The sequence below is a fragment of the Hippopotamus amphibius genome, chromosome 4 (genome assembly GCF_030028045.1).
Source record: "Hippopotamus amphibius kiboko isolate mHipAmp2 chromosome 4, mHipAmp2.hap2, whole genome shotgun sequence".
NCBI lineage: Eukaryota > Metazoa > Chordata > Mammalia > Artiodactyla > Hippopotamidae > Hippopotamus > Hippopotamus amphibius.
Window position 1 is genome coordinate 135676300 of NC_080189.1, and position 21558 is coordinate 135697857.

Below are 21558 nucleotides of genomic sequence, written 5' to 3' on the forward strand. Positions count from 1 at the left end.
CAAAACCAAAACAAAAAACCATGCAGAATCTAGGGTATTCTAATTTGGGGGCTAGACAAACTGTACGGAGAGAATTGGGTGATTAGAGAGAGGTTAAAGTTTCATTAGTTCTTCACTCGTTTGCTAACAGTACAATGTACCAGATACTCTGTGCCGATTGGTCCTCCCCTTACAATCTGGAAACCTTAATGGCTTCAAACCACAAGCATTTATTATTCTCCTGATCTATGGTCAGCTGGGCAGTTCTGGTCTCTGTCAGCATGGCGAATCGCTGCAGTGTGGTTGTCTGGCTGGGGTCTGGCTGGTCTGGGGGAGGGGCAGGAGTGCTCAGTTGGTGAACTTGTTTCTATTCTACGTAGTTTTTCACCCTCTAGTAAGCTACCCATGTACTGGTCTCAGGGTTCTGGAGAGCAGCAGAGAAAACCATCTCCAGTGTATAAGTGCTATGAGGCCTCTGCTCACATCACATCCGCTGATGGCCGATGGGGCCAATCAAGTCTCATGGCCAGGCCAGGGTCGTTGTGGGAGGGGACTGGCTGGGAGCTGTTACTGCAAGCTTCTGCCTGTCTCCAAAATAGAAAGAGGGGCACCTATTCTCTCTGACTTTCAGGAAGAGAAAGTCTTGGTCTGTTAGATGGTGAGTGTGTATCTATCCAGGGAAGAACTGTGGCATAAAGCATTATTTGATGAGCATCACATAAGATGCTTTAATTCAGAGGGGGTGATTGATGAGCATCTCAGCCTGTGGCAGTGAGGACTCAGTCCCACAAGAGACATTAGAACTGGCACTGTGGTTTAGGTGGAATTACAGTCAGCACCAGACGATGAGGGTAGGAGCAAGAGCATGGACAGAGGTGACTGTTGCAGAGCACAGGGCATATTCAAGTTTGGGCAACATGTAGATGATAGTGCTGGAAACTTAGTGTGGCACTTGATACTGTGAGATCTTCAATGATAGGTCAAGTAACTTACACATTTTATTGATGTTTTGCCTGGCTTTTGCACTCACATTATTCTTTGTATAAAATTTTATCCAAAGAATGAAATACAGGCTTTAATTTACATCTCTCTTATAGATTGTAGAGTTTTATAAAACTAATATTTAATCAGTAGATACAAATTGAAGTTCAAAAGCAAAGGTGACCAGCATGGTGGGCTTCAAAGGAAATAAGTTCTGATAAAATGCCACTGCAACTGGCTGCTCAGAGTCACTGGTGACATCTGAGAAATGACTATACTGGAAGCCAAAGCCTTGCAAGTAAGAGTGGACAGTGAAGAAGAGGTCAGCTGGGTTCAAGGTGGTTTGTGTAGTCGAGGGAAGGAGTATTTTAGTGGGAGAGGATAATTGGATCACTTCTGTAGATAGAGATGAGGAACTGATGGTAAAGGATTGAAATTCTGAGATGGGAAGTAGTTCGTTGATCAGAGCCCGAAAGCAGATGAGGTTGGGTGGAATTAAGACCGCAGGATCTTAATCACTTAGATCGAGGAGTTTGGCATTAGGGGGTGAAGTAAAGCATGCAGATACCCCAGGTCTCAGGAAAAGATTTCTTTGGAAAATGCAGGGGGCTTTGTCCTTCCAAGAGGCCACAACTCCACCCCCAGTTATGGGTGAAAATAGGGCACCATCCGGGTAAAATGGGAATATCATGGATCATGTAATAATTTGTATCAACCTGGAGGCTCACAGACAGTCTTCAGGCTGTGTTTAGGTAAAAGATACATTTTTGTTAGACCCACAAACATGAGAAATTTGATGTAAACATTTCTGGCTCCTTCGACAAAACAAAAGGTTTGACCACACTAGGCCTTCGTCTCCCAGTGTTAAGAATTAGCTGGGTACAAGTGACCCCTTCAGTGAACACAGGTCTCCAGCTCAGCACAGCTCCGCCGCTCTGTGGCCAGGCCAGCACTGAGACGGGCGTCCCCCAACACTCCCCCAACAGTTGTGTTGATGCTCATGTTTATTATAATAGTGAAGTGTTTCTTTGTGTCCCTGTTCTCAGACGTAGGGAAATAAAAGTAACCAAAGAGCAGTTAAGGGAAAACGAGACCACCTGGTTCTTCGAGGAGTGAATATCGTGCAAAACGTGGTAGTGTTGCCAGAATGCAGTTGAAGATTTTTCAGCCCGTCTAGCTTCTGTTGGCTTTTGGGTTTTGCAGACTCTGATTACAGAGCCTCGCTGTCGACCCCATTCAACTCCTGGTCTTGGAAATGAATTTTCCTTTCCATACCTGACTGTGGCCAAGAGGAAAGCAGAGTCGACGTGTTTTAGTAGATGTGCATTATAACGTCTTTTCTTTCATGTCTAATGCTAGTTCTGATGCATGGGTAGCAAGAGATGCGCAGGTTCAAGGCATCTAGAGGTTCATTTAGCTACAGCTGAGGTCAGATCTCTGAAGAGAAGCATAAAACAAAATGACTTCGTGTTAAAAAAGGATATGATGTAAAAGGATACAGAAATGAACAGTGTTCCTGATAAAAGTTTTTTTTTTCTTTTAAGGAAGCCTCAGCTAGTGACCACAGATTGGAAATTGTTTCTTTTGCAGAATACAGAAGTTGGATGGTAGTTCTCTGGTTATTTTTTGTAGTATTAAAAAGTTACTTTGTTACAAATAGACTGAGTAAATTGTTTTATGGAATTCTGTCCTTCCCACCCCCCCAAAGTCAAACCCTCAAAATGCTACAGATTTTTATGCATTTTTATAAGTAATCTTGTAAGCAGTCTGCTAACATTTATGGCAAAGCTGTTTTTTGCTAAAAGTATTGTTTGGTAAACACCTTTAAATATAATGACTTAATGCAGTACTGTGAGTTTTTATGAGCGCTTCTTCCCTTTTCCCCTGGAATAATTGTATCTCCACCTATTTTTTCCATCAAGTTCTTCATCAGTCTCCTGTTACTGTGAGGAGCTCTTTCTGTCTCATGACTCATAACCCTCTGTCTGCTGTGTGCGTTTTCTTCTGGTCTTTTGGTTGCGTTTTACCTTTTTTTAATGCCAAGTTTAACATCATATAGACATTTTAATTTTTACATAGTCAAATCTGTGAATGCTTTCCTTTGTCTTCTGAGTTTTCTTTCATATTCCCTGCACCGAAATTATTGAAAATAAATTTTAATTTGTATTTTTATCAAAGTAATATTACATTAGGTTGAAGCTTGTGAAATTGCTGGATTTTGTAGGTAGAAAGCCATTAGAATGTCAGCAGTTTCCTATGGCTCTATTTAATAAATTGTTTGGAAAGTCAAATAGCATCGCGAGTCTTGCAGCCACAAACAGGAGCCGCTTTCCCTTTTCATCCTTAGTGCCGTGCCCTCCCTCACCCACTTTAGCTCTGGCTAGCAGGTTCTTCTGGTATTTACAGGTTATAACTTTCTTATAATGCTATTCCTGCATTTTTTTTTTCCCTAATATTTATCGAGCACCTGTTATGTTCTGGACTGTTCTGGGCACTAGCGTTTCAACAGAGATCAAAACAGACCTCCTTTCATAGAGCTTCTGTGAGCGGTGGGTTGGAGACAAAGAACTAACTAAATCACATAATACAGTCGAAGGTGAGACGTGCTGCGAAGAAGCGTGAGGCAGGAGCAGGCGCTGGGGCAGGCGAGCACACGCAGCTTCAGGGTTCACCAGAGTGTCAGGGAAGGCGTCCCCGAGGACACGGTCAAGCAAACCCCTGAGGGGGCCTTGTGGGGAGGAGCCTGTCGAGCAGGGGACAGTCATGTGCAAAGGCCCTGAGACAGGGCTCTGGAGCATCTGCAGAGCAGGGAGGAGACCAGCATGGCTGAGCAGAGTGAACAGGGGAGAGAGCCAGGGGACAGAGGCTGGCCAGGTAACAGGATGCGAGTGCCCAGGGCACTGAGCCTGCTTCTTCGGCTTTTGCTCTGCATGAGATGGGAGATGACAGAGGGGTCAGAGCAGAGCAGTGACCTGCCCTGCTGTATTCTTGAGGATCACCCTGGCTGATCTGCTGAGACCAAGGGCAGAAGCAAGCAGCTGTGTGTCATCCAGGAAAGAAACGACGGCAGCTCGAACCAAACTATCACCAGTGGAGGTGAGGAGAAGACAGGAGGTGCTACATGTACCTTCAGGTAGAGCTGACAGGATTTTCAGACAAATGGGAGAATCAAGGATGAGCTCGGTGACTTTGAGGATGGAGTGACCATCTATCGAGCTGGTAAAGACCGCAGAGGAGGGCGTTGGGGTGGGGAGAGTTTCACGCGTTCTGTTGGGTTCTGTGGAGCCTAAGACATCCAAATAGAGACATCGGATGGACGGCTGGAGAGGCGGCTCTTGCTCTGAGGCTGTTGATTTTGGAGATGTCGATATTAGGTCGAATTGAAAGCTATGAAGCTGGATGAGATCACAGGGGGTGAGTGATGATACAGAAACCGGGAGTGTGACTTTTTAGGAGCAAAGTAAAAATAACATTTCAGGGAGGAAGAGGGAATTAACTCTGACAGATGTTGCTGCGAAGTCAAGTAGGAGGAAGAAAGCGAACTGACCGTTGACTTTGCGGTGTGGGAGTTCGCAACCTTGGTGAACAGTTTCAGTAGCTTGGGTGGGTGAAAAAGCATTGGACAAAATCCAACATCCTTTCGTGATAAAAACTTAACAGATTAAGAATAGAGGGGAATTTCCCCAACCTGACAACGGGCATCTACTAAAACCCCACAGCTAACAGCATACTCAGCGGTGAAAGACTGCTCTCCCACTGTGAGCAGAAACTAGACAAGGATGTCCATTCTCGCCCCTTTTCTTAACGTGGTACTGGAGGTTCTACAGCATCTGGGCAAGGAAAAGAAAGAAAAGGCCCCCAGACTCGAAAGGAAGTTGTAAAACTATCTCTATTTGAAGATTACTTCATCTTTTATGTAGAAATCCCTTTTTCTGCACCCATTGGAACGGTCTTGTAGTTTTTTCCTTTCAACCTACTACGGTAGCGGAAACAGTGATTTCATACGTTGACCTTGCATTCCTAGGGTAGATCCCACCTGCTTATGGTGCATAAGCCTTTTCAATATGTTGCTGAATCTGAGTTGCTAGTATTTTGAGGGTTTTTACATGCATATTCATAAGGGATATTGGTCTATAGTTTTTTTTTTTTTTTTCTTGTGGTATCTTTGATTTTGGTATCAGGATACTACTGGCCTCATACAATGAGGTGTGAAGTGTTCCCTACTCTTATATTTTTTCAAAATATTTGTAAAGTATTATCTTAATTATTCTCTAAACAATTTGATTGAGTTCACCTGTGAAGCCGTCTGGATCTGGGCTTTTCTTTGTGCGAAGTTTTTTGATTACTAATTCAATCTCTTTGCTTATAAAAATCTATTCAAATTTTCCCTTTTTTCAGTTTCAGTAGTTTGTCTCTCTCTAATAACTTGTCCATGTTATCTAGATTATCTGATTTGTTGGTATATAGTTGTTCATACTATTCCTTTATAATATTTTTAATTTCTTCAAGGTCAGTGGTCATGTTCATCCCTAATTTTGATAATTTGGGTCTTCCCTCCCCCCACCTTTTTTTTTTTATTAGCCTGTGTAAGTAACAGCTTGTCAATTTTCTTGATCCTTTCAAAGAACCAAATTTTGGTTTTATTGCTTTTCTCTGTCTTAAGGGATGTTAAAATGTCGCAATTGATTTCTCCACTAACTAGGAAGTGTTAGTTTATTCTAAAATTTTAATATTTCCCTCCTAATTTTTTGTATTAGTCAGGATATAGAATGTATATACACACACACACACACACACATACACACACACACGTACATACACACAGATTTTAAAGAATTGGATCATGGGATTGTGGACGTTTAATAAGTCAAACTCTGCAGGGTAGGTGGTAGACTGGAGACCCAGGGAAGAGTTTGAGCCCACAGTCAGTCTGCTGGCAGAAATCTTTCTTGCTCAGGGAGAGGTTAGTCTCTTTTCTATTAAGGCCTTCAGCTGATTGGATTGGAAAGTAATCTGCTTTATACTAAGTCTGCTGATCTCAGTGTTAACCTTACCCAAGAAACACCTTCACCAGCAGAATCCAGAATGATGTTTGACCTCTGGGCACTGGGGCCCAGCCAGGTTGACATGTAAGATTAACCATAAGTCTCCATGCTCTTATTCAACTTTAAATATGTTTGTGGTAATTATTGCACTGAGGAAAGATTCACCCTTTGGAGATTGATGTGTCTTCTACATCAAATGTTTCTCTCACTAAAAGAAGTAATGTAAACCATGCACATCAACAACATGGAATGGATTGCTGACATTTCAATCAATTACTGCATGTCCTTCAAAACAATCATAGTTTTCTGGTGCCATCGCAGACACACCGAGGTGCCCCCAGTTTCACAGACACCCACGTGCACAGGGTGGGTCTGATCGGTCCTCAGCACAGGGCACCTTCTCCAGCTCCCGGACTGCTCTGAAATATAGCCAAGGGAGTTCCTAGAAATTATACCCTCTCATGAGGCCTTTCCCAAGGACTATTTAAATAGAGGAATTTCTGAGAGCCTTCCCTTTATCCCCTCATCCGCTTCCATACTGTGTCTCCTGAGTCCACGGAAGCAGAGGAGAAGCAGAAGTGATTACCCTGCACGCAGAATACCCTTGGACCCCAAATGGGAATGCCCAGGGTCGCTTTGATCTAAATGAGGTCAGTACTCAGTGAATACAGTTGACTGTTTTCACTTTCTCTGATGTGCATAAAATCAAGCAGGAAACAGCATATATAAGCAGCCCTTTCCCTGACGACTGGTTACTTTTTTGAAAAATGCATTCCATGTCAAAATGATCTAAGTTGACTCTGTTGAAAGAAGTAACATTGTATCACTCCAAGAATTGAATGTCTCTTTGTGTAAGAATTCTATCTTAAAGCCGTATTTAGCGAGCCACCACTGATAGGAATATACACTGGGTTGTAAGATCCTTGCTGGTGTGTAACACACTGCATTTCTTAAAGGTCAGCGTATTTATCAATAAAAGAGGTCTGGTTGTTACTAGTGGAAGGAAGGAAAAAGCTCAATGACTAGGCAGTATAAGTTGTGTATTGTTCGCATAAAATTAATAAAGTGAAGGTAAATTGATAGTATGCTGTAAATATGAGTTGCAGAAAATCGCACCTTTTAAAGTGTACACACACACACACATGAATCGTTAGGAGTAAATCATTTCCTCCTGTAATCTCTCAACATTGCTGTGAAAGCTAGTGTGTTTTTGGTCTGTGTGTGTGTGTATCCTGGCTTCCGAAGGGTGATTGCTTCTCAGTGTTAGAAGTGCAAGCTTTAAAAGATTCTCTTTTCTTTTTCCTACTACAGTAGAAAATAGTCCATATGAAGAGTAAATTGGTTTTCTCTTTAATTGGTAAGAATTACAGAGTGTTTTTGCTCTGTGTAATTCATTATAGAAATTGTGTTATAAACAATTCACGAAGCACTGCTTATCATGCATCTGTCTTCAAACAATTTCTTGCAAATGATCTCCTGAAAAATCATCAGTTTTTCTCCACTTCTGCCCCTGCTGGAGCACTTCATGCATTCTTTTAAAACAAGATCAGTTTTGGGACTTCTGTAAGTTAAGACTGTTCTTTCTATTTAACTGAAGTGTTTACCATAAAGTCCAATAAAAACAAAACCGTCCATTTGCTGTTATTTCTTTTAAAAGTTATTATTTATCCATCTCTACTCCTGTGTTTCTTCCTCATCCTGTTTCTTATTTGTCCAGTGTTGAAGCATCAGTGAGCCTCTAGTTATGTTTTATAAATCTAGCAAAAATTCCCATTTGTTCCAATATTCAGTCATTTTATTAAAGAATGTTTTGTAGGTAAGTACAGCTATGTCAAAATATACTGCCTTAATATTTTTCCAAAAAAATAAAATTTATACAAAGAGAACATTTAGAAGCATTCTTTCAAAAGTGGTACAGGTTCTTTCTTGAACAAGAAAGAACTCTGCATAATCTCAACATGTCTGGAATACTACTTGGAAATATTTTCTCTGACAGAAAGAAACCATTCCTTCTTGGAGAATTTTAGGTTGCATAGACTCAACTTAAAAAAAATACATTAAAATTTCAAATCCAATTTTCTCCCTTTCAGAATTATATTTTTATATTCATTTTTTCTTGTGTGCATACTGTATTTTCTTATAATTTTGAAAGAGTAGGTAAGAACTCATTTCTTTATTAGCTGGCTGGAAGAAGATTAAATTCTCATATGGTTTTTTTTTTTTTCTTAAATGGTTTTGCTGTGCTATGCTTTAAAAATAAATTGTCGATGCTATCGGGAAAATTTTTTAAGACCTAGGTGATTTTTTTTTTCTTGGAAATTGCAGATTGATATTTTACATTAGCTTCCATGGTTTCATTAGGTTCTTTGAATTTCTGTTTTTATTTTTAGCTGGAGATGAGCTGAGACAGTCAAGGATATTTATGGCATTTGAACATTTCTTTATATACTGAGAGCAGTTTTGTGCCTGTGACATTCCAGAGGTGAATTTTCCTTGTTCAAAAGCCTTCTCCCCCTTTACATACAAAATCAGCATATATATGACTAGTTAATATAATCCATGACAACATTTATGTTTCTTTTTTTTTCCCCCCTGACACTCTTTTATAAGATGGATGCAGAAGGTGACTAATGCAGCTTCTCCAGGTCTCAGTAACTTTCATAGTTTTGTGTTGGCATTGCTTTTCAGTTTAAACTTACTCGCAAGATTTTTACTTGTTGGTTGTTTTAGGATGTTCTTAATTATCCTCCTTTGCTTTTGGGATAATTTTATGACTGGAATACTATAGAAACATCACTTCAGCAGTGTTTGTCTTAAGATCATGTTACTATGTAGTTTTTACATGTCTGCTATGATTTATATCATTATAACAAGATTGGCATTATATTCAAAATGTTTATTTTAATAGAAATTTGCAACATTTTGTTGTCAGGAGCCTCTCGTATAATAATTTCCAGCTGCTTATCTTTTTTTTTAAAAGTCTACATGAGTTTTTTTAAAGTCTTCTTAAAAAGTTCATTTCTAGTAATACTTTCTCTCCCTTGTAATTAAGGTACCTGTTGAACTCATTTAATATTTGCTTGGTTAAATTAATCCATTGTTTTAAGAAAATAACTTCATACAATGGTTTTGGCAGTTAGTTCTCCCAATTGAAAAAAAAAAGCACATTTTAGTATATTTAAGGTGAGAGAAAGAATTAAAATGCTTCTTTTTACCTTCTTTTAAGAAACCAAGCACTTTTCTTGACTGTGTTTGTGTAAAATAAATGTATTTCTTCAAAACATTAGGAACTTTAGAGTGGATATGTCTATAAACCTCTAATTTTTAGGTTCCTAAGACCAATATTGCTTTGTTATGTTTCAGGCAGGTTTCACTGAAACTCTTCTTTTCCCAATCTACAAACATCTGTAACATTTAACTTATTAAAAGCTTGTATTCTTAAAAACATCAGAGAGGCATAATATCTGATGTTATTATACCAGATTGGTTACAGACATGTAACCAAAGGTGGAAACTATACCATTTGAAAAGCCCAAGTGGTCACATAATAGTATTTATTTTCTTGTAGTTAAGAGAAAGGCAGGTCCCACTCTTGTTCACACGTGTGATTTCTGAGGCCACTAGAGGTGGTGGTGAGTTACCTTGACTCTGTTGGAGGGGAGACCTTTTTGTCTTAATGGAGATGACTGCCCATGAAATGATCATGTATTTTTTTTTAATAAAATGTCATCGTAACTGTCAGAATTTTATGAAAAAGTACAGTCATTAAAATGATAAATGTTTACATTATAAAAATTTACACCAAAGTTATTTATGGGAGCCAAAAAATATAATTTGTGATTTAAAAAAAATTCATATCAATTTTATTATTTTAGTTACAAGTTATCAAAACCCAGACTGCTTTTCTTTTACTATCTGCACTTTTATCTGAGACTGCTGGTTCTCTATCTTCCTTGACCTTTGATCTTTAGTTTTTATACTGTATTCTCATTAAAAATTTTTTCCATTGTTTTTACCTTCATTGCTTTTTAAATATTTTAAGTACTTAATTTATTCACTATTTCTAACCTTTAAGAATATAAAAATTTGATCTATTACCATAACATTTCAAAATACAGAAGACTGAAACCTGCCTCTGAGACACAGTCAAAATATATTTTCTGTTATATGTTGATATAACCACATAAATACATCTACCAATACTGGGTTTCATTTGTTTGGTGGTTTTTTTTTTTTTAATTGTAAAATTACATAACATTATGCAGAGTTAAAAATTTTAACTTTTATTTTATATTGGGGTATAGTTGATTAACAATGTTATGTTAGTTTCAGGTATACTACAAAGTCATTCAATTATACATATACATGTATCTATTCCTTTTCAAGTTCTTTTCCCATTTAGGTTATTACAGAATACTGAGCAGTGTTCCCTGTGTTATACAGTAGACCCTTGTTGGTTATGTGTTTTAAATATAGCAGTGTCTTCAGCCCCATCTCTTTGAAAAGGTGTTTCATAATCATTCCCATACTTCTGTCTATTTTGAATGCTTCAAGTTTCTTTTTTCTTCACTATTAAAAATATCACAGCATTTGAAATTATAGGATGTATAGGCATAATACTTATCTATAATTTGAAGCTGATTTTAATACCAAATGGTTCTTAATTTACATAGGTCGGCATTAAATTTAATATCCTTTTGATGAATGGTGTTATATCAATAAATATAGTGAAGTAGCTTTGAAAATAACCAAATCACAACTGCCTGAGTTTAATTTTTTTTTTAACTTATCAAAGTCAAATCAGATTAGAAATACTTGCTAAAAAATGTTAGTTTCTACTCCTGAGCCTATGTTGTGAAAACCCTTAAATTACAAGTATTTGGAATAATTTCTGTTCCCCTAGTAGATCAGGAACTCTTTGAGGGCAGTGACACTGTTTTATGTATTTTTCACATCTTCTTAAATACAGAGGAGTATCAAAAATATATTTACTTATATTTGAAAAATATCTTCTAACAGAAAAAGAGCTTATAATTTTTAATCCCTAAATTAAACTGCTGCTTCTCTTTGATAATTTTTTCCTACTAAGTTATTTCATAAAGTCACTGAAGGCTCACCAGTTTTTCTCTTATACATCTCTGTGTGTAGAATAACTTCACACCTTCCTCTTGACTTCCTTTCATAATTTAATATTTAAACCGAGGCCTTGGCAATTGCTTTCTTTTTGTGACACTAAAAGAAGAGTTACTTAAACCTGTAGGTGGTTATGCCTGCCCCATTTGTTGCTGTGATAATTAAATGAACTAATCCATGTTAAATGCTTCAGATGGTGTCTGTCATCTAGTAAGTTCTCAACAAATACCCACGACCACCACCACTGCTTCTGTTGCTTTGGTATTGGTATTATTAATAAGGGAATGATCTAAACTCAGACCAAGAATCACCCTTTTTTTGGTCCTGACATCATAATTAACTATCTGGTGCTTCAGTACAAAGTATACACCAATATAAAGTAGGAAAAGGATTGTTCAGTATTCCTGGGACCATTGGTTAGTTATTTAGAAAACTATGAAGTTACAACCTCACTTCACAAGCTTGATCTCGTAATCACAGCTGAGTAATTCCAGATGGATTTAAAAAATTAAGTGTAAAGCGATGTAACCTGTTTTTTTTTAATTTAAGAAAATTTGGGTATTTATCAGATGTAAGGGTAGGAAAGTCATAAAAACAGTGGAAGAAATTACAAAGGGAAGAAATTCACATATTTAAATACATAAGCCTTTAAAATTTCTTTGAAAAAGAAAACTGAAAATCTTAAAAAGTCTTTGCAACAAATAGGGCCAGGGGCTTTGACCTTAAAAGATTCATGTATGTGTATGTATTTATGAAGACCCCAATCAAAAAGTGATCAAGATGTATTAACCAATAATTTGTAAAAGAAGTAAATTCCAGTGAGAATAAATGTGAAAAAAAAAAGTTCAACTTTACTAACAGTTAAAATGATATGTAATTTTTCACTTGTCAAATCACTAAAGATTTTAAACTGATTAGAAGCCCTTTGATGAGAGAATGGTAATATGGGCAGTTGTACTTGCTGCCAGTGGAAATGTACTTGTTATTAACCAGTCTGAGAAGCATTTGGACAAGATCTATCAAGCTTCTTGCAGGTTGCCCTAATGAAGTCATCAGTGACAAAGAATAACAGGAAGTGCCAGGATGTTTATTGCTGTCTTGTTGAAATAAAGAGCAAATAACAAGCAACTTAAATGTCATCTTTTATAATAAAAAAAAATAAATTTACTTTAAACAGAACCACACCACTAAATAAGTTTAGAAGTCATCATAAATTATTCCTGCTGGAAAATATTAGATAAGAAGTGTCTCCATGTGGTGAAGGGCTGACCTGCAGCTGCTGTCTCACTGTGACGCCACTTTCCTATTGTAATAACGTAAACGTGCTGTTCCCTTAAAAAACACAAATCTCTAGCAGCTGTGGGTAAGAGCCCTGGAAAAAGCCTGTCCATAAAAATGCTCAGCCAATTATAAATTACAAAAATGTGAAATATAAGGAAAAATATATTTTGTATGAAACCGTTCCCTTACTCCAAATTCCTTTTCTGCTCCTTCTTTTTAAAAGCCAGCTCTTGCTAAGACTTGTGCACTGAAAACAAACTAGAATTTTAAATACATTCTAGGTTATTTATTCACATTTGTTGGAAAGAACTTTCTGCTTGCTTTCAGTTTAAGTACAGGTTCTTGGTCTTCCTTTTAATAAGAGAACCACCTGAGACCTGAAGGCCCTTTTCCTGACATAGAGGTCACTTTCTTTTAAGTTTAGACGTAACCAAGGTGTGCTGACACGTCACTCACTGTGTCACTGAAATTTGAAAACTGTAGTCCCTGTGCTACCTTGAACGGCAGGCCCAAGGTGCCCTTACCTCTGGCTACCCGGTTTCTTTTGATTTTTATCTGAGAAACAAGTAAGTGCTCTGGGTTTCATTCCTTTCGTCCTGTCCTCTGTTCTGGCTCTTTTCTTGGTTGTTCTGGGCTGGGGATTTTTCTTGTCTTCTGACTCCATGTTTGTGTGTGCACGTGTATATGCATACGTATGTATACGCGCGTGTGTGTGTGTGCGTGGATGTATGTATCATGGGGTGTGACTGTGGACCATACACAGGTGTGTGTGTCGAGGGAGCGAGGGATCACAAGTCAGGAGAACCGGAGAGGGGGATGCTCTCTAAATTTAAATACAGGAACAGAAATAGCACAGCCCTAGAAAGAGTACCAAAAAAGAAGTGAAAGGATCGTTAATGTACACTAAATCTTTGTTTTATTTCTTTTTTTTAAATTAATTTATTTAACCCAAAGAGGGTATTTCTTTTCTCTTTAAGAGCGCTGAATTTTTTTTTTAGCTCTTTATTGGAATATAATTGCTTTACACTGTTGTGCCAGTTTCTGCTGTACAACACAGTGAATCAGCTGTATTTATACATATATCCCCATATCCTCTCCCTCCCACGACTCCCTCCCACCCTCCCCATCCCACCCCACTAGGTCATCACCCATCATCGAGTTGATCTCGCTGTGTTTTGCAGCAGCTTCCCACTAGCCATCTATTTTACATTTGGTAGTGTATCTATGTCATTGCTACACTCTCACTTAAAATGCCTTACTACTTCAATAAGGTACTTTTAGTATTTAATATATTTAAATCTGGCTTTAATGTCTGTGTCTTTTATAACATTATCCAATTAAAAACATATAAGCCCCTTAATTTGTTTTCTCATTCTTGCTAGACGTGTGCTGTGGGAACACAGGACACAGCATGTTCGTGCCTTCAAGGACTTTCAGTTTAGGTGGGACGCAGTCAGGTACTGCTCTGTCTAGCGTGTGAGGCATTTACCCTGTGCCAGGTACTGAGCGAATACTTCACATGAATTGTTTAATCCCTAATAACCCTGGGAGGTGTCATTAGTATTATCCTCATTTTAAAGCTAAGAAATGAGCCTTAGAGAAGTTTGTAAAAAGCTGGCAAGTCACCCGGTTGGTAAGTAAGCCAGTGACCCAGGCCTGTCCCTCTCCAGTCTGAGCCTTTACTGAGCTAGGGAGCCCCTGCTTCAATGGGATCCTGGCTGATTTCCCCTTTGTTTTGTAAACGAGGCGCCGGGCCAAGGCACTGAGCCTCAGAACCTGTGGGAATTCCACTTGCATGGTGATGGCCGCCTGGAAAACATGTGAGCCGGGTCAGGGCTGTGTCGTGGTGCGTGGGTGCTTGCGGTGATATCCCTGATGCGCTGGCCCCAGCAGCCCCAATGCTCCCGGGGGCCGTTTCCAGCTCTGAGCCTTCCTGGATGCAGTGTTTTGTCCTTTTGTCCGCCTCTTACATTTCTCTTGTGAAAATACCAAATATGTCCTGCTTTCTTTGTTGAAATTTACATTAAGAAAATGAAACAGGAATGATAGTAGAGTTTGGGGGTTTCCTTTTTAAAGTTCTGTTTAGAAAATCTATTTTTTACCTTGCTCAAGCACCGATCCTGTACCAAGTTCTGTACAACGCACATCACCAAGCATCCTGTAGACCAGGGTCCTCATCCTTGGTGTCCCTTGAGATCTCATATTAGAAATCTGGTTCCCTTCTCTCTTTTCCACACTATCTCATTATTGTTTATGACAAAAGTGGAAACTTCAGTTAATCATAAAGACTTCATTAGGTAAGCACTTTCACTGAAATTCAGGAGTTAGCTGGGATTCGTTCACCAGGAATTTTTCCCATTTTCCCTTTGGAGTTCATTGTGGATGAGGCATTTCTGTGCCAATTGTTTGTAGTGACTTGAGGAAAACCCTCCGTCTATATAAGGAGTAATTGTGAAGGAATTTTTAGTTCTACCTGCTAATCCTACCAGATCTGTAGGAACTTGAAATTGGAACCCTGAAATACCAGCGTAGCAAAGTTAGAAGAGCTAATGTGTAATTTCTGTGCCAGACTGGAAGCCACCTTATACTGGATCCCAGTCCAGGCCAGCAGTCACAGGTGACAGCCCTGGGGAGGGACTGGGCTGGTGTCACTAATTTCTGCAAATTAGGAAGAGGTGATTGTCTGAGGACCGTTTAAGCATCCAAGCAGTTGTAGAATCTCGGCAGCCGCTGGTGTGGTGCTGGGAGGACTCAGATCTGAGGGATCCTTTTCCCAGGTTCTCATGAGTCTTTCCCAGTCTCCTAGGAAACAGGAGAAACAAAACATAATTACAGTTTGTCCTATGACCCTTGTCATACAAGTTCAACCTGTCTCTGCAGGTGAGATTCTAGAATTCACACATCTTTTCTTCATCCTAGGACCAGGTTGTCACAGTTTCCCTTTTCTGTCCCTTGAATCTCATCTTTCTGTGTAAGGTGTTTCATCATTTATTCTGTTTGCTTTTTCCTTTTGTCTTTGACAAGAGAGCTTTAGAGCAGTTGTCTTCCTTGTTTCAAATTCTTTGTAAATCTTTTCCTTCAAATAATCTGAGTATCTCCTCAAGATCAGAGTGACTCTTGGTGGGTCCTGGAAACATACTATTAGAACTTTTATCACTCCATTCTTAATATCTTGATTGACTTTTATTAAACTGTGACTCCATAAGGTGAGTAATATAACTCCATAGCCATTGATAATTGCTTTTTAATATTGCCTTTATTTTGAATATTATTAATTTTTAAATACAATAGTAATATTTATTTTTCTTTATGTTCCTTAAAATTCAGTTATTACATTATTATGTTTTATTATAAAATACCTTTATTAAATTTTTTTTTGTTTATCAAATTTGATCAGTATTCTTTTTTAAAAGAGAATCTATTTTTATACATTTTAAACTATACTTGCATTTTGTTTTGTACTATGGAGCGGATATAGAATATATATCATATTTTAATAAGCAGCCTTTATTCTCTCCCTTTAAAGTCTGGATTTTGAGAGCATTGATTAGGCCAAGAATTTTTGAATGGTGTGTATGATAAATATCACTATTCTAGAAATGACATAAAACCAGAATGATATAACAACATGAAGAACAAGCAGAATGAAATGGGAGTTGACTGAGAAAAGGAACTTTTGCCTTTGCTTTTCTAAGCCAACACTTCAAATGATAGCGGTGAGCTGGAGGGGGCTGTTTAAGCAGACAGGAAATTTATTTAAATACTTGCAAAGCTGTTTTAGTAAAAGATGATATGACCCATTGATAAGAGTACACAATTGCAGCTCTGAAACTTATTTCCATATTTTAGTAGGCGTCACATTATAAAAGCATAGAATTTCCATAGGAGAAAAAGAACCTGGGGCTTGGTCGTTTACTGCACCCCCGCCGTCTCACAACATTCAGTAACTTGCTCTTAGTGACAGGCTGGTTCTGTCTGCCCGATCTGTGCAGAGGCCTGTTTGACACTGTGCTCTCCCTAACCTTAGTTTTCTCTCTGTTTAACAATAGATGCCGTCTGTGCCACAGGTATGTTATTAGGCTGTGCTTAGAATACAGTATAGAAGATTCTAGTATTTATGAATGGGACAAGTCAGCATTTATATTTAAAATGCTCTTACAGTGCTTTTAACTTTTTCTTGTTAAATGTGTTCCTCAGTGTGTGTGTGAAAAATTTTCTTTATGACAACTGACCTCCTTGTTTTGTTTTATGACATAATTATTTTAGTTCCTGATTTCTGAAAAGAACTCTTTATGGTTTGGAACCAAATACAATTTATAATATTATAACTGTATAATTAAATGTTAGATGATCCTCTTATCAGTTGTTTTAATGAAACTGTGGAGTATCTCTTTCCCTTTTATTACTAAGTGCACTCATAATGATATTATGGTGAATAAAATTCAGCCCAACTTTGAGGGTGTTCTCTGGGTTTTTTTTTTGGGGGGGGGTCTCTTTTTTTAGTTCTAATTGCTAAAAATAGTTTTTTGTATTTGCAGCTGGTTTCAGAAGAAGTTTCCGTCTTAGTAGAAAAGATAAGAAAACAAATAAATCCATGTATGAATGCAAGAAGAGTGACCAGTACGATACAGCCGATGTGCCCACTTATGAGGAGGTGACCCCCTATCGACGGCAGACACATGAGAAATACAGGCTCGTCGTCTTGGTCGGTGAGTGATCGTCTTGTGTGTGATGCTGAGGAAATAAGTGAGACAGTGAGAATTTAACTTCAAAGAGCACAATGACGGAAGCTTTCAAGCTAGAAAAATCTCATCTTGCGCACCTTTTGTTCAGGCTCTAAAATGAAATCTTTAATCTTTCTGTACTTAGGACATTGAGAGGACTTTCAAGACATCTGTGCAACGGTGTTGGCATTTCACTAGAGGGGAGGTAGCAAACAATGTCACAATGTATTCCACATATCAGGGCAACTAAGTAGTAGAAATGAAAAAACTTAATATAGTGCAAGTTTCTTTTGATTAATTTTGAGGCGGTATTCATGGTATAAGCTTCCTGTGGGTTTAGATCTTTGGTGAAGTTCTAGGATGTTTAAAGCTGGAGAGTCAGCAAAACTGCGAAAAGTAAATATATGTGGGGATTTCCATAAATATTGGTCTGATTGCATCAACATTGTAGCAGATGTCTTGTCAAGCCTTCAAGATAGAAGCAAACACGACCTCCGTGTTCCCCACCCCATCCTCGTTTGTGTTTCTTTAAAAATGTGGTGACAAGTGTATGAGCTCTAAGGATCAAAACCAGTGATTTGGGGGGAAAATTTGGAGCCTAGTATCTATCTCTTGTTAATTGTTCCTTTATAAATTGAAGATGACCGTTATGGGATGAGAATAGATAGAAAAGCTAAAGAATCCTCCTTTCTATTAAGATGGGGTCCTTTGAAAGGCAACAGCGTGTTCGTAACAGACAATAGGTGACTGATAGGAAGTGATGCCATTTCTCACATCCAGTGGCTCTGAAGGGAATCATGGCATCATCAGATATTCCCACTGTTTGCATTACTTAGAAATACGTGTTCACACGCTTCAAGGTTTCCTTTACTGACAGTGTCCTCTTCTTCTAATCTGTGTATACTGAACTCTCACACTGCCCCCCCCCGCCACAGCCCCACCTGGAAGAATATTCTCCATAGGTTTGTTTTGTTTTTTATAAATGTATTTATTTATTGGCTGCATTGGGTCTTGGTCGCTGCACACGGGTTTTCTCCAGTTGCAGCGAGCGGGGGCTACTTTTCATTGTGGTGCACGGGCTTCTCATTTCGGTGGCTTCTCTTGTTTTGGATCATGGGCTCTAGGCAGGCAGGCTTCAGTAGTTGCAGCACATGGGCTCAATAGTTGTGGCTCGCGGGCTCTAGAGCACAGACTCAGTAGTTGCGGTGCACGGCTTAGTTGCTGCGAGACATGTGGGATCTTCCTGGAGCAGGGATGGAACCCGTGTCCCCTGAATTGACAGGCGGATTCTCAACCATTGCACCACCAGAGAAGTCCCTCCATAGGTTTTTATGTTGACTGTGGAGCTTACGGTGCCCCAACCTGTACTCCTTGTGGAGCTGAACTAGCAAGAGCCCAAGCCTCCCCAGTTCTGAATCCTTTTGTCTTGTACTCAGGCTTCTTGCACCTCCTGCTCCTCACCTCCCCATCCCACCCCGTCAGCAGCATCAGTCTCTGCAGAGTCTCTCCCATCCCTGTCACATCCTTGTTCTTCACCCAAGTCTACTCCTCACCGAAGGTGAGATGTGTTTTGTGATAAAAGGCAAAGATGATAGTGTGATTTCCTGTGTCCCCTTACATCTAGATGACCCCCTCTAGTCAAGGAGTTATTAGGACTGTGTAACTTTTTGTTTTCCCTACAGGATCTAATTGAAAGAAAAAAGTAGGATAAACGTTGCCTTTTTTCCTTCCTCTAGGTGGTAACAATAAACCACCTTTTCCTTGGGGCTGAGGAAGGGGAGATGGATGAGGATAAGTTATGAGTCTGAACACTAATCCAGGGAAGGATAAAAGTAAATCATGGAAGCAACTAAAGATAGTTGGTGGTTATGGAAAGGAAGAAGCCACTCCTTAGAATCTTCCCAAGGAAAAGGGAGGCAGTGGGAAGTTCGGCCCCATCCTCGTGGGATTCTGTTGAATGGTACTATGTGCAGGTGTCATTCCCCAGCCCTGAAGGAAATGCCTTGTACATTTTTTGTAGATTCCTGGAAATTTTTCAGGAATAGTTAATCCTGTTATCTGTGAATAGAGACAGTTTGGGTCCTTCTGCGTAGGAATTTTTTGATCTCGCCTTACTGTCTTTCCTCCTGACTCCAGGCTCCGCGGTGTGGTAGTGAACGGCAGTGGTGCTTGGTCTTCAGTCTTGGGGAGACAATATTCAGTCTTTCCCCATAAAGTATGATATTAGCTACACGGTTTTTTAAGTAGATGCCCTTTAACAAGTTAAGAAAATTCCCTTCTGTTATTAGTTTGCTGAGTATCATCATGAATGAATGTTGAATTTTGTCAGGTGGCTTTTTCCTGCATCAGTGGAGGTGATTATGTTTTCTCTCATTTGATCTGTTGAGGTGCTGACTCGCATGGATCGATTTCTGAATGTTGAATGAGCCTCCCCGTTCCCAGCAGGAACTCTGCTGAGTCATGAAATGTTAGCCTTTTGTACAGCCCCCGATTCAGTTTGCTGGCCGGTAGTTTTCTCATGATGTTTTTGTTTGCTTTTGTATCAAGGCGATGATATAGTCATAAGACATGTTGGGAACTGTTTCCTCCCCTTCATTTCTCTGGGGAGTTTCTGTAGAATTAGTATCATTATTTTTTTAGATGTTTGGTAAAATTCCCCAGGGAAAACACATGTGGCCTTGGAGCCATTTGAGGGGAAGGGTTTTAGCTACAAATTTAATTTCTCTAGAAAAGGGGGGAGGGAATAGAGAGGGCAAGCAAGCGTGCAAGAAAGTGCACCTCTACACACACACACACACACACACACACGCATGAGTGTTAGGTTATCTTCTTGAGTGAGCTTTGGCAGTTTGTCTGAAGGAATTTGTCCCTTTCACCTAAGGTTCCAGTTATAGAAGCATAGAGTTGTTTCTGATATTCCTTTATTACTGTTTAATGGTCTGTAATGTTCTGTGCTAATGTCCCCACTTTCGTTCCTGACATCATCATTTGTGTCTTCACTCTCGTTACATCAATTATCTATTGTTGTATAACAAGTCACTGCAAACGCAGTGACTTTAAAACAGCAGAATGTGTGTTATATGATGGTTTCTGTTGGTCAGAGTCGAGGAGTTTGGGCGTGACTCAGCTGGTCCTCTTTTCCACGGCCCCACGCATCTGCAGGCAGGTCTGGGCCAGGGTGGGGGTCTCATTTGAACACTGGATGGATGAAGGATCTGCTTCCCAGTCCGCGTGGTGTCGGCAGAATTGACAGGCCACCTCTAGGTCCTTGCCACCTGCTAGCTGCTTCACCAGAGTGTGACCTGAGAAGGTAATCGGGCAGTGGCTTGGGAGCGGGAGGTCACAACCTGGCAACACTCCCATGTCCTATTGGTTAGAAGCAAACCACGGGTTTCACGCACATTGACAGAGAGGGAGTTACACAGGGGTGTGCAGAACAGGAGGTGATGGTCATCGCCGCCCTTCGTAGAGTCCGCCTGCCAGCTCTTTGTCCAATGTATTGATCTTTCACACCACCAGCTTTACATTTAAAATTTTTTTAATTTTTCTTTTCACGATTTCATTGATTTCTGCTCTTTGTTATTACTTCCTTTCTCTTCCTACTTTGGATTTATTTGATTTTCTCTTTTTCTAGTTGTATCAAGTTGAGTCTTAGATCATTGAGCATAATTAATTGTGCCTAAATTTAAATTTCCCTCTAAGCACTGCATCCTACAAATTTTGATCTATTGTGTTTTCATAACATATCATTCAGATCAGAATATCTCCTAAATTCCTTTGTGACTTCTTTGATCAGTGGGTTGTTTACAAGCATGTTATTTAATTTCCAAATACTTGGGGATTATCCAGCTATCTTTTGCTTATTGATTTCTTGTTTAGTTTCATTATAGTCAGCGAATATGCTTTGTATTGTATAATTTCAATTATTTTAAGTTTGTCAGAATTTCTTTTTCCTTTTTTTTCCCTTTGGCCCAGAATATGACCTATGTTGCTGAATGTTCTGTGTCTACTTAAAAAGAATGTGTTCTGTTGAATAGAGTGTTTTATACATATTATTTAAGTCAGCTTGGCTGGTAATGTTATTCAGGTCTTCTGTATTCTTACTAGTTATTTGTCCATTTGTTCTGTTAATTGTTGGGAGAAGAGTTAAATCACCTGTAACTGTAGTCGTGTCTGGTTCTCTTTTCACATCGGTCCACTTTTGCTTAATAGATTTAGAAGCTCTGTTGCTGGGTGGATACACATTAAGGAGTATTATGTTTTCTTAATGAATTGGCCCTTATTATGTAATGCTCTTTTTTACCCCTGGTAATACTCATTGTTCTGAAGTCTACTTTGTGTGATATACAACACAGGCACTCAGGCTTTCTTTTGCTTATTGTTTGCCTGGTTCATTACTTTCTGTCTTCTTACTT

At 39.0% G+C, this 21558-nt stretch overlaps 1 protein-coding gene across 2 annotated transcripts in view; it reads left to right on the forward strand.

Moving 5' to 3' along the window:
- Positions 1-21558, forward strand: part of MPP7 (MAGUK p55 scaffold protein 7) — a 249262-nt gene that overhangs the window by 189933 nt on the left and 37771 nt on the right. For both annotated transcript variants that reach the window (XM_057731577.1, XM_057731578.1), the window contains one exon: positions 16958-17128. In XM_057731577.1, the coding sequence (XP_057587560.1) occupies positions 16958-17128 (171 nt within the window). The remainder of the gene's footprint in view (positions 1-16957; positions 17129-21558) is intronic.